General features: G+C 41.8%; 1 protein-coding gene across 1 annotated transcript in view; it reads right to left on the reverse strand.

Moving 5' to 3' along the window:
• Positions 1-24876, reverse strand: part of FAM120A (family with sequence similarity 120 member A) — a 118536-nt gene that overhangs the window by 7282 nt on the left and 86378 nt on the right. Inside the window, exons 11-17 of the mRNA XM_069575625.1 lie at positions 20626-20875; positions 12465-12579; positions 6913-7122; positions 4671-4854; positions 3949-4086; positions 1695-1836; positions 971-1067 (exon numbers count right to left, since the gene is read on the reverse strand). Of these exons, the coding sequence (XP_069431726.1) occupies positions 971-1067; positions 1695-1836; positions 3949-4086; positions 4671-4854; positions 6913-7122; positions 12465-12579; positions 20626-20875 (1136 nt within the window). The remainder of the gene's footprint in view (positions 1-970; positions 1068-1694; positions 1837-3948; positions 4087-4670; positions 4855-6912; positions 7123-12464; positions 12580-20625; positions 20876-24876) is intronic.

Raw genomic sequence — 24876 nt, forward strand, 5'->3', positions numbered from 1 at the left:
AGAGAAGAAAGAAAGAAGTTCTCCTCCTTCTCACTAACCTGCTGAGAGACTGAGAGTACCTCTGGCTCAAAAGAGCATTTTGATGAAGGCTGAGGATGGTCAGGGTGGGACTACAGGGGAGCCAGAATGAGCTGAGGACCTCCCCTTTGCTGGATGCTGCACAGCTAACAGGGGCTGCCTGGACCTGTTTTCAGGCAAAAGACTGTTTCTGTACTTGACTTATTTGATGTATTTCATCAAAACGGAAGCTATCAAGATGCTAAGATCACCTGGCAAAGGCAGAAGTTTTATTTTCTCTTGGCCAACTATTTCCAAATAAGGACTATTAATTAATAAATGAGTCACACAAGGGTACTCCTCTTAATGTTTACAAGGATGCTATGAGAAAAAAATTGTGCACTTTGATTAAAGCCATAATTCAATAAATGAGACAACGTAATACAGTGTTAAGGTTGATTGGTCTTTTTAAAACATCATTCTCAAGGGCAAATTAATCAGAATCCAGGTCCTAAAATGGAGTATCCAGAGAAGAAGAAAGTTCTAGCTCTTTCATGAAGACAGACATGTGACTTTATTTTCTCATGAGCTGATCCTTTCATGGAAGAACTAGTCAAGATGGTGGAGGAGGGGAAAAAAAAAAAAGCACTGTTCTAGCATTTACAAAGTCACAACTTCTTTTTAAATCCTAAATGTGATTTACCTAAATAATATAGATAGCATTAACAGCTTCTGGATTATTCTCAGCTAAATTCCCAGGGACAGCACGCGAACACAAGCTCACACTCTTTACCCCAAACGATGCTAAAACGGTCTGGGCTTGCGGGAAGGTGGGTTTGAAAACCACCACGTGCCACTATTGGGTCAGAAGGCTTCCAGCGGCCCCCTCTCTGGTCAGGGGCCCTGAAACACTGGCCGGGGCAGAGCAGGCGCCCGGCAGTGAACTGGCACTAGCACTGCGTGGTGCTATTACCTGAATCGCACCCTGGTTTTTATAGCCTCTGCCATAGTACCTTCCACCTCTTCCAAATGTTCGGATCACTGGAGTGGAAATAACGCCTCTTGGACGCCTAAAACACATAAAAGAGGACAAAAGCAAACAGACTTGTATCTGTTCAAGGTAACATTTAAAATAATATCAAATGGATTTAAAGGTGTCTAGTCTATGCTATGGAGAAGGCAATGGCACCCCACTCCAGCACTCTTGCCTGGGAAATCCCATGGACGAAGGAGCCTGGTAGGCTGCAGTCCATGGGGTCGCTGAGTCGGACACGACTGAGCAACTTCACTTTCACTTTTCACTGTCATGAATTGGAGAAGGAAATGGCAACCCACTCCAGTGTTCTTGCCTGGAGAATCCCAGGGACGGGGGAGCCTGGTGGGCTGCCGTCTATGGGGTCGCACAGAGTCGGACATGACTGAAGCGACTTAGCAGCAGCAGCAGCAGTCTGTGCTATAGGAAGCACAGACTTTAATTTCTGGATAATTATTTAACAATGGTTTAAATAATTACATAATGTTGCATATATTACTACATATTACTACATATATACATATGTAGTAATCCTACATAACCTACATAACCACTAAGAATATATTTAATGATATAAAGATGTTACCAGTAAGCATATAATTAAAGTAACAGGTAAAAGGTTGGTTTTATTTACACAAATACATTTTCATTGTTCAGAACTCACCCTCTTGCTGGTCCTCCAACAGAAACTACCTGCAGGGGGAAAGGCCCACGGCCTCCTCGGCCCCGTCTGCTCCCAGCCCAGTGGCCAACCACGGTGCCAGCTATTTCTAGCTTCCCTCCCTGAGACGGTATAGGTTGGATTCCTGCACAAAAGTAGATGAAAAAAATCTTGACAATCACAAAAACAGCAAAGAGAAAAAAGCAAGCAATTTCTTTTCAAATGTGGTTTCTACTTCATATGAAGCCCTTTCTCTTCCTTTGCAAAGACTTCTTGTTTATTAAGTGAACTACCTTTGCACAAAGGTTTTAATTGATTTTAATGATTTTAAGTTGTCATTAAAAATATATCTGAAAGTAAGACAACTGTGTTGGAAGAAATCACAACTGAAATTAAGTTATGGCTGAAAAATGAGTACCGCTATTAGGCAGAAACAGATCCAATAAAGTACTGGGTGTACATGGCACACCTTCCACATTATCAAGATAGAAATCTGCAAATTCAAATGTTTTCCTCTTTGGGTAATTACTTAGACTTTACTACCTTAACCAAACATTACAGAAATTAATCAGTAAAGCCAGCCTGTTAACTCTTATTGTGTTATTAAATGATAATTTCCTTAGGCAGGGTCACAAATATTCCTTGTATTCACTAATTGGTAGCATGAATATTCCAAAGTTTTCTAACTTACCTAAGAAAATGCTTAGACAATTAATTGATACCAAAATTTCTGATATAAACAAAACAGAACCTCAAGCATCTTCTTTTCTGGGAGATGGAAAGGATTATAATAAATTCTCCATCATCCTGGTGTTAGCCATGATCATTAACAGCCAGGTAGCTCTGTCCAACAAAAGCTACAAATAAGTCTTACATTTTCTAGTAGCCACATTAAAAAAGTAAAAACACAGGAAGTAAATATTAATAACATATTTTATTTAACCCAATATACCCAAAATAACATGTAATCAATATAAAAAACTACTAATGAGACATTTTGCATTCTTTCTATGTTAAGTCTGTAAAATTAGATGTGTGCTTAGGACACAGCTCAGTTTGGATGAGCCACAGTTCAAGTGCTTGAAAGCCACATGTGGCCAGAGGCTACCATACTGGACAGTGGAGATCTGAATTCCAGACACAATTTGGTAGAAGTTGGGAAGCACGTTCCTATTGTCATTTCAGACTAAACCACTTCTGATAGAGCAATGTTCACAGTCAAGACTCCTCCCCAACCCCCAACAGTATTTTATCACAACTGCAGGCCAGCATGAGTTTCCAGGCAAGGGTTGCAAAAAGCTGAAGCTGATTGTAAAGCAGAGAACACACATTACTGTGCATTGTGTGATGCACAGTAACATGAGGAAAGCACCCTGGAAAGCCAGGAAAACTAAGGGGAGGCAAGAGCAGGCATGCAAGTCCAGCAGAAGAAAAGTGGCTTCCACAGCTACAGAGAGAGGGCAGCGTTCAGCCAGAAGAGTATTACTATTACAAAAGATGTCTCTAGTAGCTTCTGTAAGAACCCAAGTAACTCAACTGGAAAAATATTTCTGATCAAGAAAGGCTTGCCTATCCTAAAAGTTCTTTAAAACTGTATTTGAGTAATCCTGTAACACAGACTTGACAGTCAGGTTTAGATATGCAGTCCCAAAATGAGGCATTTATGACAAAGTTACAAGTCATGGGCTTCAAAGTACAGCAAAATCACAAGATAATATTTCAAAACTCAATGTTAAGACTTTTTCTCACCCTCACAAGCCTAATATGAATAAGAAGAGAAGCAATGGAAATTTAAACCAGACTATTAGACTTTTCTTTACTAATATTTCTCTGAAACAAACTATGAAAAACTCTTTTATGCCAAGAACTGTACAATGCCCTTAGATTCTTCTACACAAGCATGATCCTCTTTACCTAGAGAGGGCTGTTAGAGAACACGAAGGCAAAAAAAACGTCCCCGGGAATGAATGGGCAACCTGTCTATCATAGGAGGCAATGATTAGGAGGCAGGTGCACAGAAGGGCTGTGTGTGAACACAGTGGTCCCGCTGGAAGACAGAGATGGGTCAGAGCAAAGCTGCCGCAGAGACCTGGGGGAAGGCAGAGGCTGGCAGATGAGCAGCAGCAAATACCAGAGTGGGGGGCCTATCAGAAAGGACTTGGTGCTGGAGTCAGGACAGACAAGGAGGAAGAAGAGCCAGAAGGAGCGGGAAGCTGCTGGTGGAAAAAAGCTCCAGGAGGAGTTGTGGCATAATTACCGCCCTGTGACTTGCTAGTCCTGCTGCTGTCACTGCCTGAGAAGGCTCCACAGTGTCCTGTTGCTGTCGCCACTCGGAAGGCACGGTAAGCGCCTGTCGCTACAGTTTCCCCATAGGGGCTTCCAAAGCCACAGACTCCTGTGGGACCCGGGTGGAGAGAGATGGGAGAAGCCATGAGGAACTGGGTTCAGGGAAAGCCACCAGTGGGCTTTCAGGCAGAGAGACCCCCATGTCCTTCAGTTGTTCTTACACCATCAGCTGCCAGGGAAGAGCCTCCTGACCCTTCTGCTCACCAGCAACACAGAAATGTCACCTTGCCTGCTCTTGGAGGAGCCTCTGGAGACCAAACACTATTGCTATGGGCTCTGCCACAGGCTTGGGAGGCAGCCTTAATGGAGGACAGCCCCGCTGACCCCACAACATGAGAAAATCTTAAACCACAAATGTCAGCAGAGTTTTTGGCTACACTGACCAATTTAAATATCATATCTCTGCAATAGCTTCTATAGCTCCCACTCCCTTTCCCATAATGTAATCTCTTCCAGGATCAAGTTCCTTTCTAATGTGAAGAGCTGTTGCTGCAAACTTCGTAACTAAGGCTGAGAATTATTTACAAGGTCTCAACATAGCAGGATACAGCTCACTGAGAAGGCCTGCATGTTATGTGTGTGTCTGTCTCCCCACACTAGCAAGTCCGTACCTACAGTGGTGGACACACTCACCTGCAAAGCCCCGCCCTCGGCCCTGGGCCGGGGGGACGGGCCCGAAGTGCCGTGGGTACACAGAGGTGGGGTAGAAAGGCAGCGCCGCTGGCGGTGGGAAGGGGAGTGGGTGGCTCTGCCGGGAGAAGTTCAGCCCTTCCAGGATGCTTTGTCGCATCTTTTCTACCTTGGCAGCTTGCTCGGCCTGGAAGTCAAGGACTGGCATGTGAAAACTTCATTCACAAATTCAATTCAATTGAATTGGAATGAACAGGAAAGAAATAAGACATGCTGACCACTATGCTTTGCCTACATGTGTGTTAACCGCTTAGTCATGTCCTACTCTTTGTGACCTCATGGACGGTAGCCTGCCAGGCTCCTCTGTCCGTGCTTATTTACCCATAAATAACATAGCCACAATCTGCTCAGTGATACTTTTTTACAGAATGAAATGTTGCTGCTGTTGTTGTAGTATAGTCGTAAGTCCTGTCTGACTCTGCGACCCCATGGACTATGGCCCACCAGGCTCCTCTGTGCATGGGATTTTCCAGGCAAGAGTAACTGGAGTGGCTTGCCATTTCCTTCTCCAGAGGATCTTCCTGACCCAGAGACCGAACCTGTATCTCCTATGTCTCCTGCATTGTCAGGCAGATTCTTTATCACTGAGCCAGCAGGGAAGGCCACAGAATGCAAACATGATCACAAAAGCAAAAAAAAAAGCCAAAAGAAAGAAAAAAAAGATACTTTATCTCACAATCTTATAAAACAAGAATTTAAATTTCTACCTACTCAGTATATCTTTAGATGAGCACCACTTACTATAAAATTTATTAACTGAAAACAAATTTGTTTCTCAAAATCAATGACTAAGTCCAGACAAGTCATGCTCACAGCCTTCCTTCCACTCATGCACCAGGGAGTAGATGATGCCTAGTTCACATCTTTAAATTTTACTTTCCTAATCAATTTAATTTTAGGTCAAACATTCACTTTACAGAAAAAGAACTGAGGCAAAGAGTAGTAGATGCTTCTTAAGGGATGCCTGGAGCTCTTTAATAGAGAAAGGACAATAGACCAATTGACCTGTCCATGGGGCTACCAGTGAGGTAGCCTGCACAAATGTGAACAATACAACTTGTGTATGTCACATTATACTGCGAAAAAACACTTGAGTGTCTTTTGTTAATAAATACATAAATATGTATGTGCTAAGTCGCTATACCAGGAACCAATCTTTAATCAGAGAACCTGAAATCCTGCTTACTCTGTAAATTTGTCTTTAAACTGACCTTAACTTAAGCAGCATGTGGAAGAATACATGTTTTGTAGTCTAAGGTTAAAAAGCAAAAAGCTTGCAGCATATGTGAGCTTCTTTTATATACAAAGGGACAAGATAACCTCATGACCTAATTCACTTTATTTTTAAATTAGAACTTTAAAAAGTACAGTCAATCCTGACTATTCATGAGTTCCACATCTCTAAACTCAGCCACTTGCTAAAATTTATTCATAAACTCAAAATCAATACTCCTAGCATTTTCATAGTCATCTGAAGACATTCGCTGAGTGGAACAGAGCTTGAGTTGCCACCTAAGGTTAAAGAAAGCACAGGACTGTCTTCATGCTTCAGTTTTTATACTGTAAACATGTGTCCAGTCACTGTCTCCTTAGTGCCACAATTTCCGTGTTTTTGTGAATGATTTTGCTGTTAGAATAGCACAGTGCTGAGTATTGGCTAGTGCTTCCAAGTGCCAGGCTGTGATGTGCCGTACAGAGAAAATGCGTGTGTTAGTTAAATGAGCTTTGTTGAAGCTGAGTTATAACGTTGCCAGTCATAAGTTCAATGTGAGTGAGTTAACAATATATATGCATTAAGAAGTATTTAAACAGAAATATACATAACACAAGGTTATTGTCTTATTGACTGACTGATGAAGACAATGCAACGGAAGGCTTGCAGAACCCTAACCCTGTGCAAAGATTCCGTATTTGCTAATTCAGTGTTCAAGGTGAATTTATACAGTACAATTACTGTGAATAATGAGAACCAAGTGTATGTCCTGGGCTCAGCTCATGTGGGCACTGAATTGACATTTAGTTACACACTGGGCTGGGCTCAATCTAAATTAAATTCTTGTTGCATGGGCTCATTATAAATTCAGTAGGAAAGACAACAGATTAGCTAATGAACATTATTTCATTCTGGTTAGAAGTGGCCACCCCCTCCTCCCTGCCCCACCCAGCCTGCTTTCCTGCAACTGACCTGACCATCACAGAGGTCGATGAGTGGGGTCTTTTCCCGGCTTGCTTTGAGGAGTTTGGACTGGAAGAGCTTCCCATCAAAATACATCCAAGGACAGCAGTGTTCCCAGGGTACTGGCTGGCCACATGCGTCGTTTGCAAACAGGGCCATGTCCACGCCACTCATGAAGAGAGCTGACAGCTGAATGCCTCGGGGGTCGAGGTTCTCAATCTTTAAATGGAAAAGAATTATTTCTATGGAGTAAGAGTACTACAGCATCCAATTCTTGCAATGTCTGACTATAACTCTCCATGGGTCATAAGGACACCCCTCAACCAAATGCCCCCTAAGTAGCTCTATCACTACCTTACAGTGACTTAACACTGACCTGTCTGAACAGAAAGACTTTTTATGTTATTTAACAAATTTAAGTTTAAGAGGCTGTTCTATAAACATACTGAAATATTTCAATTTGGAATTTGTGAAGTTATACAAGTGTAAATCAATACTGTGTTTAAGGTGGACACATGACAAAGTAACTGATCATTAGTTTAACTCCTTAGCAGTTACTCATTTATGAAATAAAATTTTATACTGCAGATTCTAAACACTGGTAATATATTAACAGAAATGTGGTAAAAAGGAATATTCTATTAAGATTCTGCCTTTTTAAAGTAGTTATCTTAAAAAATTATTTGGAAAGAAATTACTTGGTATAATTTCATTCTAAAGCTTATATTTTATGTCTACATTATTTTATATGTTAATGTTTTAGATAGCAACTTATTAATGAGACTGTCAAAATGTTTTAGGAGAAATGGATAGCTTATAAATGAAAGAACACAACAGCAAAAACACTGTATCTGAACCATGCAGACTATCAGAATCTAGAGACTTGCATTTCTGGGTTCTTTTCCCTCAAGTCATTGGTGCTGTGAGCCTCCCTTTGTACATACAGCCCTTTCTTCTAGCATCTAATGCACAGGATAAGAAACACCGACAAATACAGTCAACTCTTGATTATCTGTGAAGGACCTAGTTTGTGGATTATCCAGGACTGAGTTTTAACTGTCCTGGTTTCTGTCTTCCCACCATGCATGCTTATTTTCTAAGGTTATGGTATCTTGAGAATGCAGTCTTTATGTGTACCAAACTAAGCAATGCCTAATTGTGGCAGGTAAACCAGCTTTTCATTAAAGAGAAAAAAGATGACTCCAGTGCCAAATACTAATGAACTTATGATTATCTGATGTTTCGTGCTGTCGTCGTCAACATTCCCCATTATCAGCTAACACCATATTTTTCAACTTAAAAAAAAACAAAACAACACAAAAAACAAAACTTGAAGTCAATGCAGTGAAGAACTTCCTGAACCTGGACAAGCCTGTCCCTCCCAGCCCACGCCTGCTGGCTTCTGCTTCTCCAATGTAGTGCTGGAAAGAGTAACTAATAAGCATATTCAGTTGAGGGCAGGTGGGTTCGGGATGATAGATGAATTTTTACATTTATGAGCAGAAAGCAGGGTGGGCGCAAAATGGAAATAAAAAAAAACTTACTTAGATCCCTACTGATCCTGCCTCTCTCTGCACTGCAGAAAGGAAGTGGAAATTCCTTTCTTCTGAGTCTCAAGGCAGAGAGAGAGAGTTTCTCCTTCCTAAACACTGACGCTGTGGGAAAGTGTCACAGCAGCGATGCCAGCCTGAGCTTGGGGGCTGCCCGTGCAGCACCCATCTCCTGGCCTCTCTGCAGGGACGATGGCAACTAGGCCTCTAGCTGCTCTCTTGTTGCCAGTCCACAGTTGTCCAGGCCAGGGGAGGGGGGCCTGGTCAAGGCGGAGGGGAAGGCAACGGTGCTGCTGCTGCTGCTGCTCTGAGAAAACAAAGTGGCAGCAGTGTCCTTTGGGGAAACTCGGTACTACTGCCATTTCTTAGCGACTGGAGGTGCAGATCATATGCACCCTCAGGCCTTACTTAACTAACAGGGCTCAAACCCACTCTGGCAGATGGCCATCTGAGCACTGAGGCTAAGAAATCAGAGCTGGAACACAGAGGTACCTGAGCTAAAACAAGTAACTTCCCAGTGAGCTCATGGGAGGAATGGCTAAGTCTACCCTTATCCACACACATATGTATTTATTTTAAATGACCTTACCATTACTTAATGAACTATGTTTTTATGGGTTTAAGAAATGATTTTCAAGTCAATTAGTTTTAGAACTAGCAACTACTATTAATTCAATAAAGGAAAATTCTTAGAAACTGTCTAAATAAAGTGAATAAAATCTCAATTACTGTGTGGATTCACTTTATTCAAAAAACTTTTTTTAAATTTTAATTATTTTACATGGTACTTTATATTTCATTCTCTAAATGTTAATTATACATATAACTAATATTTATGGGGTACTTAATAGATATGTATCAGATACCACACGAAGTATTTTTTCATATATTATTTCATTAACATCTCAACAACTGTATGTGTGATACTGCTGTTAGAACTCCTTTTCATAGATGGAGAAACTGAGTCACAGAGAGCTCAAGGTCACAAAACTGATAACTGGTAGCACCAGAATCTGAACCCTTGATCATAGAAATGGCTGTAATATTCACATCTTAACCTCATTCTATAGAAATGGCTGTAATATTCACATCTTAACCTCATTCTCTTATACCACGGAAGATAAAATATCCACCATTATTCCTCAACTAGAAAAATAGTGACAAGATTTTCTGATCTTACAGGAAACACAAATATGTAATGTATCTCCAGCCAATTAGTTGAAGAACCAAATTCCAGTGCAGTTTACTTTGTCCAACTTCTAATTACTGGGCAACAGACTCTTACTTTGATTTGGCATATTTACCTATATGCACAACAATTCTTACAGGTATCACAGACATGCTGCACGTCCCTAATACTGTCTTTAAAGCTCTTCATTTTCCATCTTTTAATTCTGCACTTGGCATGTGAAACTGTTAAAAGAATTTAAGGCAATTATAGGGATGTCAAGAGCAAGGGAGAAAGAAACTGGATAAATATTAAAACTGTACAAAGATCTTTCTCTTCATCCTTTACCCACCCTCCTTCAAATACAGCATCAGTGCTGATTTTACCTTAGTCTTTATGTTTGTGCTGGTAACCTAGAAGAAGTGCCAGAAAAAAAAAAAATAATAACAACAGGGGAAAAGTGAGAGCTGTCAATCATTCAGCCACGCAGAACATTCAATTGTTCAGGGTTGTGGCGGGAGGACAGAGAATGGACAAGATGAAACCCTTGCAAATTCATTTAAATCAATGGTTTCAACATCTTTTCCCAAACCTCCCATCAGAATAGCCATCAAGAGGGCAAACTGTTAAAACTAGGTCTTTTCTTTCTCTTCTCCTCTTATTCTCAAAGCACATGATGGCAAAAATGGGAGAAGAAAAACAGGATCTGGGCAATCCACAAACTGGATAATGGCCTCTAAAACAACAACAAAAATCAAGAGTTGACTATATCCTAAGCAGGAAAATGGTGTTTTATAGAAAAGCATTGTCACTGCTTTTGAAATATCAAAACAACTTTAATGGTTAAGTGAAAAAGCCATTTTGAAATTTACTTTTCTATCACTGAATTTTGGGACTCTCAGTCTCTGCATAGGGATTTTTGTTCATTTAAATAATGATTAGTTCTCAATCTGATAACTGAGAGGATCACTGATCTTAAAAAACAAAACAAAACAAAACACCCCAACTATTTCTCCCCCCAATGAATGCTGTTGTTTTTCCCTTCCAGCTCTTTCAGAATTTATGGTGCTCGTGGATGAAGCACTAATGATGCAGGCTGTCCTTGGTGAAAGGAACATAGACCTCCAGACCAGCAAGACCCAAAGGGATAGTGGTGGGCTTGAAGTAACTGCACATAAAATGGGTCTTTCTAAACACAGCTCTAGAAATGCCTGGCTTTAGATGAAGAATCAGGAGAAAATCATGAAAGCACTAAGACCTCAAAAGAACCAAAATGAAAGCTTAGAGTGTGACTATCTTTCAAAAGTTATATCCTATGTGTTGATCCAAAAATGAAAAGGATATGGGAGAAGATGAACTTTGAGTAAAAGCAAGTTGATGGTGAATAAGGCTTGGTGGGCATACCTGATACCTGGCGGTCTGATTTTCAGAACTGGGATGTCAATACTGATGTAATAATCTAAATAAGAGAAACAGGAAGTAGAGGTAGAGGGATGGCACCACACTCTAGTAAAAGTATTTACAACACCCCTGAGCACAGTCTGCTGATGAAGACGGTGGTGATGGCACCACACTCTAGGACACAGGACACAGAGCCTGCACTTAGTACCAGCCTCTCAGGGGACACCCGGTCAAATATTCTAGAACGAAAACTTAAATTCAAAACCATTAAAAAAACACTTTCTGTCTAACAGAAAAGCTTAAACTACAAAGTAAAGAGTATAATTTGAGGTAGACTCTCCTAAGTTTGGTTGTGTTTAGTTTAGCTTGTTTCAAAGTCATCAGAAGCCTAAGGTGATCACAAATGACATGGGCTCCACACAGTTGAGGGTCAACACTGGATTACTGATTTAACTCAATAATTTAGGGGCAACCACAGATTTATTGAGCCCCAACAGTAGAATACTGAAAACCCATCAAATGAGTCTAAAACTCTTCTGCAGGGTAAGAACGCCTTCATAAAGAATGGTAAAAAAAGATCTAAAAGTGAAGGCGATTTTGTCAAAAGAGATTACTTGATTACAAACCAAATTTTGTAAAAAAACAAACAAAAAACACAAACCACAACAAAAAAAATCAAACCAATGGCAAAGAAAAAACCAAAACCCTGTACATTAAAAAGAAAAGGCAGATCCACTAATTCAGCTAACTCTGAAGTCTTGAACTTTCTAAAATTTAGTGTAGAAATTAGAAAGCAACTACAGCCACGTGGACACAGTGACTAATAAAAGTGCACTGAAAAGATAAGCACACCAAAAAATCAGGTGATAAAATGGACAAAATTAATACTGTCAAAACAATCAAAGGAAAAAAAAAGAATACTAGAAGGGAAAACTAAAAGGAATACGATGTTAAATGCTGACTAGAAGGGCACAGGAATGATGACATAACATTGTTCTTCAAGTGGTTTTTTAAAAGGGATTTATAATACCAGGAGGGCAAAGACTATTTCTTTTTTTTCTTTTTTCTTTTTTTTTTAGAGAAAACGAATGTTGTATTTAGGAATAATAGAATGAAATAAGAAAAAGAATCCTGGCCAGATGTTAGTAAACTCTTAGGACCAAGCCCTCCCAGGGTTTGGGATCCCCACCTGAAATAAAAGTCAAGTTTAGTTCCTGATGTGAAAAACAAGAATAAACACCCACTGGTAAACATGGGAAAAATCTTTATCGCACAAAAGTAGACTTGACTGTTTCTATAACCGGGAAGGAAATTCCTTTGGCCCTGAAGGCTCTCAAGTTCACGTCATTAGTATTACTAGTTTAGTGCACTGAGTGACTGCTTGGTGAGCCATGGCTCCAAAACAAGACCTCCCAAAACAAAGAATGAGGATTGTAGATTACCTTGAGCTCCTGCAGCTGATCAGGCTCATAGAGTTTGGGGGACAGCGCCTGAGCCAGGAAGGCATCCAGCTCCTGGCGACGCAGTATCCGTGCTCCAGGCCACTGCACCATATACCTACAGGGGGTGGACAGAGAGGGTCTCGTGTCAGGATGGAGCACTCACCAGTCACACACACAACCTGGTGTTCGGCTTCTAGGGAGAGTCAGGATGACACAAACCAAGGAGGGCTATATGGATTTCTTAGCCAGCTTCTCTAGTTTCCCTGGATGATGCCAGTTACAAATGGAAACCTAATCATTAGCTGGGCTGATCAGAATGTTTGATTCTGCAATAATTAACAAGCACACTAAATAAGCACACACTGCAAACCAGCTGGTGATTTTTTTAATTTGATATAACATATATTTTTCTGAGGGGCTTAAACTCTGAAAATATATGTTAAGCACCAATTTATTTGATTTATCTATTTTAATTCAACACACGATATCTGGGAGGCAGGTCCTAAGTCCAAATAAGCAAGATTTACCTCCTGATGAAGAGTTAAGTCTTGTGTAAACTGTCTGCATGGAAGGGGCTCTGGTGGTGGCAGGTGAATGCCCTGCAGTGGAACAGGAAGTGATAGCAGGGACAATACAGCTTCAGGCTTCAGAACCGGCACCTGAAGAACTAGGTGCCTGTAATCCCTGGGGTCATGCAGACTTACTGGGGCCAGCCTGGTGTGAGCACCTAAAGGGAAATCAATTTCTAAGTCTCCAAACTTCCATTTGTACTATCTGCCTGAGAACTGCCAGGTGTCCATAGTCCCTTTCCTCTACTGATCATTTCCCCTTTACTCCCCTTGCCGCTCAGCGCTGGCCCAGTGACAACCTCCAGAGCATTAGGTAAAGGCACAACCCCAACCAGTATTTGGGTGTGAGAGAGTGAGGGGCTAGCCAGTAAGAACTTCATCATAAGCCTCACTGCATATCCAATGGTTCCTAAGTCTGTATTCAGCAAACTTGAAGGATGACCTAGTCAAGTTGCCAGCTGATACCCCCAAATAACTCCTGGTGATCCCTATGTGATCTCTGGCAAATAGCTTAAGAGGAGTCTAGAGAACTGTGACATGCCTAACAAAGCTCTTTTACAGTACTGTCTGCTGAGAAAGGTCTCTCAGCACTTAAAATTTAAGTTGACAAAATTAGAATCAGAGTTAGTGCAGAGCCTTCTCTCATTTCGGTAATAATTAATATTCATCCACAGGAATGTAAACATAAGGGGAAGGAGGAAGTTCTATCCAAATGACTAAGAGGAGTATTTTCAATAAAAATCCCAATAGAAAAATGAAAGTGCTCACTGGTGCCAGGTGCTAGTCTGAGTATTTACACACAACTGATTCCTTAAGTGGTCACAGCCACTCTGGGGCAGGAACCATTACTGTCCCATTATAGAGACGGTGAAGTGGAGGCACAGAGCTTATGTACTTCATGGTCAAATTATGCAGTAGAAGCAGAAAAGAAGGTAAACAAACAAGGTAAACAAGGTGGGTGTTAAATCTCTGTGGTATTTATATTTGATCAGATATACTTAAAAGAGTGATGTAAAAGTTTTACTTCATTAAACTGTCAACACTTACAAAGATAAAAATAATACCCTATGCAACTGGTTGTGTGCCAAACATCTTAAACAAGTCTTACTGAGTTTTAACCAGAATTTGATGCAAGAAACAGCAAATCTGAAGAAAGTCTCCCTACTTTTCTCTGAAAAAAATTGTGGAAAGCTTGTGCTCAATATAAAATGTTCTCTGCCTAAGTATCCGTATTATGCATCCCTTTTATTTTTCTTATTTTTTAAAAACTGTGGTAAAATACACATAACATCTGAGCAGCTAATGCTTCAAAATACACATAACAAAAAATCTAGCATTTTAATCACTTTTAAATTGACAGTGCAACAGCATTAGGTATATTCACTGTATCCCAACAGACATCCCCCACCATCCACCACTACAACTCTTTTCATCCTGCAAACACTAAATCCCCTAGCCCTAAGGCTAGATGTTTCTTTAAATATGATGATTCGGGAAAAGACTGTTTCGTGGACAGGTTGCTTTTCTCAAGTTCTTTCCTGGTTTTCCTGGCAGCAAAGACTCTCAGCACTCAGTTTAGCTGCAACAGAAAGTCTTTTGGGTTAGTGGTGGTTCAGTCGCCAAGTTGTGTCCGACTCTGCGATACCATGCACTGTAGCCCGCCAGACTCCTCTGTCCATGGGATTTCCCAGGCAAGAATGCTGGAGTGGGTTGTCATTGCCTTCTTCACGGGATCTCCCGACCCAGGAGATCAAACCTGGGTCTCCTACGTGGCAGGCAGATTCTTTACCAACTTAGCTACGAGAGAATCCCAATACCTACCATTTCTTCCATCTGACTTTCTTTTTACATTTTAACGAAGTTAACTTTTATCTCTTTTTCAATTCAAGTCCTCAGAAGGACCTTCTGTATATAGAAAGAGCATGATGTGTGTTCCTAAAGATACGTATATACACAGACAGACAGCTTAAATACCACAGAACGTGGACGGTGCCACCGGCACTGCAGTGAACAAAAGCTGACCCCTGGTAATCTCCTGTGTCCACATTATCCTTATCCTTGATAGTGTTTTCAATCCCTTTATGTTTCTCAATTTTCTCCAGATACTTTTTCTCATGTCTTCCTCCTGGGCCAGGCTTTAAGTTTTCTACCACTGGAGTCTGAGGGTATCTGAGTTCCCTGCTAGTCACCTCTCCTCTCATTGCCCTTTAGAAGCATGGAAGCTGGACTAGAAACAGGTCTCCAAGTTACTTGGTGGACAGAACCAACATGGTCTGCCTCTGACTGGCACAGTTGGGCAGCTGAACCCTGGCTAAGTTCCTGGGGTGCTGCACTTGTTTGGGGGGCTCAAACCCTCTATCTAATTTATTAAGTTCCTCCAGAAAGTAACTCAGTTTGTCTTCTCAGAAGCTCTCTTGGATAAGGACCTCATCTGTCTGGTCTCAGCTGTCCCCCAGGAAGGATGCTTTCTGTTTCATTCTGGAAACATGCTTCACCCTCACACTGAACCTCTGTTCAGATGCTGGTCCCTCCTTGGCGTCACTACAAGGATTCTAGAGATTTGGCTATCATTCTCCCCCTTTCTGATTGCTCTATTCATTCATTCATTCATTCATTTATGGCTATGCTGGGTCTTCACTGCTGCATACTGGCTTTCTCTAGTTGTGGCTCGCCAGCTTCTCATTGTGTCAGCTTCTCTCGTTGCGGAGTACTGGCTCCAGGGTGTGTAGGCTTCAGAAATTGTGGCCCTCAGTATTTGCTGTGAATGGGATTAGTTGCCCCAAGGCATGTAGGATCTTCCCAGACCAGGAATGGAATCTGTGTCCCTTGCATTGGCAGGGAATTCTTAATTACTGGTGATCCAGTGAAGTCCTGATTGCTCTTGCAATGTCACATTTGGAACATATGTAACACATGGGTACTGACATCACTAGTGAAAGCATAGAGAAGATCACCACCTCCTGCCCCAAAGGCAGAAGTTGAACCTCATCACAAAAGAAGAGCAGCAAATCTAGACTGAGAAAAAGTCTACCCAGAGACTGACAAACTGCACCCAGGGGCTGGCTGGCTGTTTTTAAACCCAATTTCCTGGAGCAGCCACACCCATTGTTGTCTAAAAGACATGATCTCCAGATCCCTGGTGGCTCATAGGTTAAAGTGTCTGCCTCCAATGCGGGAAACCCGGGTTCAATCCCTGGGTCGGGAAGATCCCCTGGAGAAGGAAATGGCAACCCACTCCAGTATTCTTGCCTGGAGAATCCCACGGACAGAAGAGCTTGGTAGGCTACAGTCCACAGGGTCACAAAGAGTCGGACACGACTGAGTGACTTCACTTTCACTTTCACTTCCAGATCCCTGATCTACAAAACACACCAGTGTTTACTCTTCAGAAACATCTCTGCATCAACCCAAAGAAACCTGAGAAGTTTGGAAGAGACAAGGCACCTCAATGTAAGAACAAGGTGCCGGGGTCCTGCCCCGGTGGATCCAGGGAATTCGAAGGGTGGACGGCGTTGGCGTGGAAAGACTTGTTTATTTATTAATATAAGATTAGATTAAGAAACTATAGCGTAGTAGGAAGATTAAGTGGAGGAAGAGGGCGGAATAGCTTGGTTTACACGGAAGACCAATAAAATTCCAGACAAGGAATTTGCACCATCTACGTTGGGCCACCGGCGCCCGCTTGAATATCTAAGGGTGCCTCGCCTTAAGCTCCCTTTCGTGCGGGTCTTAACAGCCAGGGCAAGTAAGTAGACCTGGCGAGCCTCCGCGCCCCAGGTGGAGATTCAGCCTGAAGTTAAAGTAAAGAGCAGAGAGAGGGAAAAGGAGAGAAGAAGAAAGAGAGAGAGAGACACGGGGGGAGCCAGAGTCCCAAGAAACCAGGCTGAGAGACTCGTCCCAGAAACTGGTCCGAGAAGCTGGTCCGAGAAGCTAGCCCCATCCTTTATTGTTCAGAAGGCCTTTTATACTTTTGATAAAACATGGAGATCAATGGGTAACACAAAATTATGTAGCGTTCGCAGCTCAGACTCTTTCTATACATCATTTTGTATACAAAAGGTCTCAGGTGATTTACATTATCTTCTGGCCAAGAGGCTTGTTAACACTTTTTGGCTCTCTTCCTTAATGAATGTTAATTTTGTTTCCCCTGAAGTGTTTTTCTTTAATCTACATCTCCTTAAAGCATTAAAGTTACATCTCTATAGAACAAAGGTGCAGTGGGATATAACAAAGAAGGTACTTAACTCAAAGATCTAATGTTGCTAATACAAGGTCTACTACTTGTTTTTCTGTATACCAACTATATCTACAAATAAAGGATGTGAAAATTTGGCAGCAAGTATTGACTCAACAAATGAAACCTTTAATCAGTCCTATTCTAAAGATTTTGACTCCTCGGAAGCCCCTACATTCCTAGGATATTTTAAGCTTCCTGTGCCTCCTGCGGTCAGGAGGCCTCAAACAATCACACGCACAGCTGTACCGAGTCCTGCAGGCAGGCTAGAAAGCCATCAGAGGGTTTTTTGGATTGAAACACTCTTTCAAATGCAGAAGACTAAAGCCCTGAATTGACTTTTTCCAGAAAATGTCGGAAGAGTAGAAAAGCAGAGCACAAAAACTGGCAGATTTTTGTTGGGGTACATGCTTAGGAATTTCCAGAGGGGCCCCTGAAGTCTGAGCACGCCTTGCGTATGTCAGCTTCCTTCCTCATGACCTTGTCACGGGCGGGATTCCTCACACTGGCTCCCGGCAACAAGGCAAGATTTTGTTACTAACACAGTATGTTACTGCAATAACAAGAAAAATCTGAGTATCTGTAGATGAGATGTATCGGTATGTTTCTGATTTTGAGGATGTCCTTTAAAAAAAAAAAGAAAGAGATTAGGGATAAGAGGAGTATCATACTCACAGCTTCCATTCAAGAGATGCAGGACAAACACCCAGGAGAGAAGAGGAGAAAGCCACTGCAGTAAATTTAATATGTTGGAAAACTGGGTGAAAAATAGCCACCAACTCTTTGTACTAATTTTGCAATTTCAAGTTTAAAATTATGTTAAAAAAAAAAAAAGATTAAGGAAGGGAAGAGCCGTTGGGATGACAGTCTGGCCTTGTGGCTGCTGACATTTGCCCAGCTCAGCCATCAAAGCCAAGGGTCACACTGTGTGGCCTCCAACAGGGCCTTAACATCCTGCGGACACAGAAGCTGCCCTTTGGTGCCCCTCCCCCAACCTCAGCAGACTGCTGTCACACAGCTGCAGTTTCTCCAGAGAAAGACCACTGGGCCCATTGGCCCTAGACTATAGCCTGTCCTTGGCAAGCCCTCGGAGACACACACCAACCTTCTTACTCATCTGCACCTGCCCCTGCCCCCACCCCCATGCCCTTCATCCCACAATCTTAGCAGGCCATACCCATCAATCAAACAGGCCATACAGGGTACACTCCTTTACCTACTTGTCCCTGTGACCCAAATACTCGTAGGTAGAACGAATTCTCTTCACAGAGATGGGTCAACCCATTTACTGATGTCCTGACCCCAAATCCTGAGACTTGTGCCACAAGCCACTCTCTCTCACCTCTTCCCAACAAGCCCTTCCTCCTCAGGACCTGAAACTATGTGAGTCCTACCAAGTGGGAAACTCCATGGCTTCAAGCCCACACTGCACACAACAACCTCGGCACAACCAAGCATGTGTTCTGGCTTCCACCCAAGTAGCAAGTATGAGGGAACCTGTGCTGTACCCATGGTGGCCTCTTGACACCACAGAGATGTGCACGGGAGGAGGCTCAATCAAACTCAAGATTACTAGTTGCATTTGTTAACCTTTTCAAGTTCTAAAATGAGTATTTTTTTTATAAACAACCGTAAAACAAACAAATAAACAGGAACCAGGACAATCCTGAAATCATGACTTTCCAAAGGCCATCTGAACAGTGTCTCAAAGAGGCAGAGCTATTTCTGGAGTAATGGCCAAGGAAGTCATGAGGACTGAGCCAAAGTCTGGGGTCTGATCACTGTCCAGTCTGCACTTGCTAGGTATCCCAGTACCCCATGAGGTCCAGTGAATGAACAGACAAGATGTGAAGGCACCACAATCCCAAGCGTCATGAAATACTAAGAGCACTGTGCCAGCATCAACAGAGGCTGTCCTGCACTAATATATGGGTGCTTCTGGCCAAGGGGCAACAAACAAGCCTCAAGTGCCACACACATCGTTCTTACTCAGGGCCCAATGGGACCTTCAAGTCAGGCATACAGTAGACAGATAGCTGTCTACCCAACAGGTTAAATGCCACACATCATTTCAAACTTGGAAGAGAGAAACACAAAGTAACCAAATTCACTACTGCTATTTAATCTTCAAGTAACCCAAAGTCTTAATGTTTTGGCTAATGTAAAATGAATTCCATCAGAGGAAATCAGAAGATTCTATAATCAAAATGAAAAAATTTAGTCTTTCCCACTAGGCTAATCCTCAATGGAGATAAAGATAAGAAACTGACATACCATGCTATATTGTTGTTGTTGTTTAGCTGTTAAGCCATGTCTGACTTTTTTTGCAACCCCATAGACCATATCCTGCCAGGCTCCTCTGTCCAGGGAATTTTCCAGGCAAGAACACTGGCCTGGATTGAGATTTCCCACTCCAAGGGATCCTCCTGACCCACGGATTGAACCTGCATCGTGTCTCCGGCACTGGCAGGTAGATTCTTTACCACTGCCACCACCTGGGAAGCTCAACAGAGTTGCTTTTGCATCGGCCAGGAATTGAACCCAGGCCTCCCGCACAGCAGAATTCTACCACTGAATTACTCCAAAAACCAACAGTTTTTACACAGGCATTTGTGGCCCATTGGCTGATAAGAGTCTGGAAGAACACAGTGCACACATCTGGGTTTTTAACCTTCTCTCCAAGGCAGGAGTCAGCCCCTTAGAGACAGCAGGTTCCAGGGCAGGGCAGACACAGGACGGACCTGGGCATCCTGCGGTGCCAGAAAGCAAGGACATGCTGGGCAGGGGTGGGTGGTGTGGAAGACAAAGGACATAGGAGCCACTCAACAAGCTCCCAAAGCCTGAGCTGGAACAAACTGAACAACCAAATAACAAGGTTGTATCAGGTTATAACCCTAGAAAAAGAGATAACCACAAGTCCATACTGATCTACATATGATTAAATAAATGAAGGAGGAAGAAGAGATACATTTTACCAAAGAAAAATTACTAATATATAAACATGTAATACAGTCCCCCAACAGTCTTCGAAAGCTTTAACATTTAAAGGATAAACTATGTTTAAAATCATTATGATATCTACATAAAATATAGGTTCATCAAATGTTACCTATTCTATAAACACACTATATAGCATCAACTCAAACTCATGTTGTATTTACATGACCTATATTTCTATAATATATGAAAATATTAGATGAGGACAAATTAAATTGACAACCTGATTCATCTGGAATAACCCCAGGTGAATCCGGGGTACTTAACTGTAACTTCATACAGTACACTTCTTTGAAAGGCATTTGTACAAGCACCTGCTGGAGAACATGCAGTGGCTGAAGAGGCAGCCAGGGGCACCTACCGTAGGACGCAGCACAGCACCGTGAGATGAGTGGGCACACTGGCTGGGTTGAGCATGGCTGGTGTGTCTGACCTCATGCAGGCCAGGAAGGCCCTCATTCTGCGGTTCTTGTCCTCCACCGCCTTCCCCAGCCACAGTCTCTTCAGATTGGGGCAGGTCCATTCCCTGAAGGCAAGAGCTTCCACCAATTCCGGGGTTTGCGGCGATTTCCCTTTGTAAGCTGCCCACTCTTTAATGATCACTGGTGAAACTACAGAAAGGAAAATGAGAGAACCATTTATGCCCTATCTTAGCTACTTTAAGCCTAACAAACACAGCTCTAGTAATTACAGTATGAAGATGTCACTTCTTGTGTAACAATGCATTCTCTCATTAGTAAGCCATCAGTCATCAATCCTCAGCTCTAAAATATTTTGTTTTCTACTCTATGCACTTACTTCGGTGACTCATTCAGAATTTCAGTCAGACCATCAATAAATTTCTTCTCAATCAAAGATTCCCCATAAAACTAGTAGCTATAAATCAAGGATGTTAGACAAAATTTGCTTTAATATTATAAATCCATTAATAGTTTTAGTAATAACAATGGGTACAACTTACACATATTTTGCAATCATCACAGAAATCATGGAAAACCCAATTTAGATAGCTGATCTTTTTCTCCATGTTTTTACTAATTAGATCTGAGAAATAATTTGCACTTGGTAGCCACTTTACTTAAGCATGTCCTACTGTAATAACTGTTAAACTCCATAAATAACCTTTTATCCACAGTAGTTTTACCACTATTGGCAGGAATTAATTCTGAAAACACAAACATGCACATTTCCCCACAAAATTCCCAAATAACTTAAGGGAAAAACTGTGATGGGGAAAGGAGAACAATGGAGATAAAACACACTGCACAGAAGTATGTTAAAACTTCTCCCCAAAGTACACTGATATAAACAGTCAGATGGTAAAACGTGGGTGTGCATTTTGTAACAAATAGCTTACTTTGGTCAATAAACATGAGAGCTGAAGCAGGGCCACATGGAGACCCCATCCTCCCCTCACATGGCTGACAGCAGGTACAGAAGCCAGGATGGTGCTATGATTCTAATGCGATCTTGGATACGTCAATTCTATCCAAATAACCATACCCCCTTCCTGGGCCCATTTTCCTTAAAGTAACACCTGAGGCAAACTGAAGACTATGAAGAAGCCAAATCCCGACAAAATTAAATGATTAACTGGCTCATCTCCAGCTCCACACCAAGTCTAGACAATCATCTCTTCCAATGGCATGAAGAATTTTAGGAGTTAGATACTTGGATAGGCACGACTGTTAGCAACAGGAAAAGCAAGCTTTGCACAATCAACCCCAGTCAAGTCAGGTGGTAGCGTGCTGCAGAGGAGCGCCATGACCAGCCATTCTGCAGGGACCCCAACTCCCAGAAGCAGGCTGCTTGAGCAGGGGTGCAAAATCAAGGCAGTTTCTGAAATTCTTTTACAAAAAAGTAACTGTTTTGTCATTGAGGAAATCCCTTTAATTCACATTTGAATATGTTAGTGTTTAAATGTTTAAAAAAATTCTAAACTTAAAAGGTTTAAAGTCCATCAAGTCAAAACAGAGAGACACATGTATATATAAATACATGCATCTTTAAATGTATCTACATTTTAGGTGCCAGACACAAACTCATAAGGTCCCTACTGTCCAGCAGACCCTGTCCTTGGACTCACAATCTAGCTGCCCACCCCCATTCCTGCTGAACTCCAGCGCACACAGCTCCATGGATTGCCACCTGTATGCAGAGGGTAGGCGTCACCACCACAGTCTCCTCCTACGTGCAGTACACCGCCCCTCCCTTTGTTCCAACTACATTCACAGAGGCTGGCACACTGTCAGCCCCAAGAAAACAAGTGAAAGGAGGTTACAAGATAAGCCATTAACCAGTACACTGCGTTTCCATTAAGTCAGTCCACAAAGTTTATTTTCATGCCCACCTCCACAGTAAAAATGAATAAATCTATTTCTTCCGTGTAGCATCTTCATTTTGGTGACAAAGATTTATTTAATGGGACTAATTATATTTTATCTTTGGTTGTTAATCTGGGTTAATAACCTAGTTATCTAAGGTCTCTCATATGCTTCCCCCAAAATACACACACACACACACACACATGCGTGCAAACAAAGCCTAAGCTTACTGCATCTTAAAACACTCAGTTTATAATGCCAGGGTCTCCTTTGAGTTTTCTCAACAGAAGCATTCTTATTAAAACTATCTTCATCTATTTATATCTTTCCCCTTTGTCATCTCTGATCTTGCTTCTCTTTAATAATTTTTAGCAATTGTTTTATTGTTTCATTATTGTTTTCATTCTAGAAATAACTTTTTAGTGGAGGATTTTCATTCTCAAGGTCAAAAGGCTTAGACCTGTATATACTTTATGCTTCAAACCCTACACTAAAGTTAAGTGGAGGTCAGAGATGCCAACAGTCCCTTCACAAGTTCTCCTGAGTGTTCCCTGAAGCTGCCCTAGCAGCTGTTAACACTAGTTGGGGCTCCAGGTGTGCCTGAATTTACCTAGCCTGATGCTGTGTGCTCAGATCCTATTCAGCCTGCAAAGGCTACAGATGAGCACACACCTGTGCCTGAGAACTGCCACCTAATGCTCACCTGACCATCCCTCCCATGTCCTGGTAAAAGGACTTCCCCAGTACATGGAGGCGAGACTGTAGCTGTAAAGAAGTATTAGATATAATAGCTTCCTCTTATAGTCTAAGCATTTTTGTTGCTATCTGCACTATTCATGACTAGAACGTTCAAGTCTAATTTGGGAAATACATGTTCTCAGAGAAGATAAATGTGCAGTAACAAAAAAGCTTTGTTCCAAAAGCAAAGATGCCCTGATTTGCTTTATTTTTTACACGTATCTTTTTAAACTGAATACTTGGAGATCTTTTGTGTACACCACCACTTAAGAGCTGTGGAACATTTGGCCAATCACCCAACAGATATTTACTGAGCACCTACTACGTAGTGGGTGAGGCAGGAAAGGCACTCAGGGCTCAGATGTCAACCACCATGTGCCTGTGTGAAAATAAGGGTCTTCCTAAATTCTGAGGCCTGGGTGCCTCACTTACCTTGCCCCAGCCCAGCCCTAGAACTAGGCACAAAACTAGGGGGGCCAACAACTCACTCTGTAGCACAGGCCAGTTGAGGAAACGCAAAGACACCTTGCACCTCTGTTATGTGCTTACAACTATGTGAGGTCAACTTATGTTTATAGGCTTGTAACATTATATTAATTAAAGGTTAGTGTTTTATAAATTAATGAATCCCAGGGACATCCCATTTTCAGGTAGACACACAGCAGCCTCTGTGTTGTAAGTTCATCCAGTGGGGTGCCTGATGCACACAGGGTACCTTCTCTCCCTCTGGCTCTGCGATTCTCCCCAAGTTGCTGCTGCCCACTGTTTTACTCCCCAAGCTCTCCTGAAGCTCACAGGAATAAGCCGGTGCAAAGTAGCCAGCGAATAGCAAGTAATCTGGGCTCTTTTCATTTTTGCAAAAAAAAAAAAAAAAAAACCAAACTAGTTATACAGGGATTATCCAAGTGGTATGGGTCAGGTGAATTATGGGAACACGCAGTGTGCAGAGAAGAGCGCTAGGATATAAAACCCTCTCTGTGAAGGCACCATTTTATAAAGACATCTTCATGCCTCCTTGTTAAAACAAGAGTAAGAGAATCCCAGAGGTCAGCTAATCTAGCTACTGTCCATGAATAAATCTGGGTATCACCATCAATAAAGATTTATCTTTTCTACTGACAGGAAAAACTCATGATTTCAAGTGGACTACTTTGAAAAATCTGAACATCAGGTTGTCTTCCCTACCTGAAACTAAACTGAATTTTTATACTGGCAAAAAGCAACTCCAGGGTACCAGTTTTCTGTTATTACCAGCGGCTAAATTTATAACACAGTTTCTTTGCTGGAAGCACCTCTTCAAAATACAATTTCAAGACATAAAACACTGCTAAAGACTTAAGCGGTTAGTAAAAACCCAATGTTTTCCATCAGTCGTTAATTTTCTTCTATTTTCACATTTATACATATGACAACCAGCTATCTCAGGAATCTGTTATAATACTGATTTTGGGATCCATCCCAGGCCAGGAATAATGAATATGTTTCATTTTGTGAGCCTACTTCAACTGACTGGTAGCAGCTGCCTACAGTGCCATACAATGAATTATGTC

The sequence above is a fragment of the Ovis canadensis genome, chromosome 2 (genome assembly GCF_042477335.2).
Source record: "Ovis canadensis isolate MfBH-ARS-UI-01 breed Bighorn chromosome 2, ARS-UI_OviCan_v2, whole genome shotgun sequence".
NCBI lineage: Eukaryota > Metazoa > Chordata > Mammalia > Artiodactyla > Bovidae > Ovis > Ovis canadensis.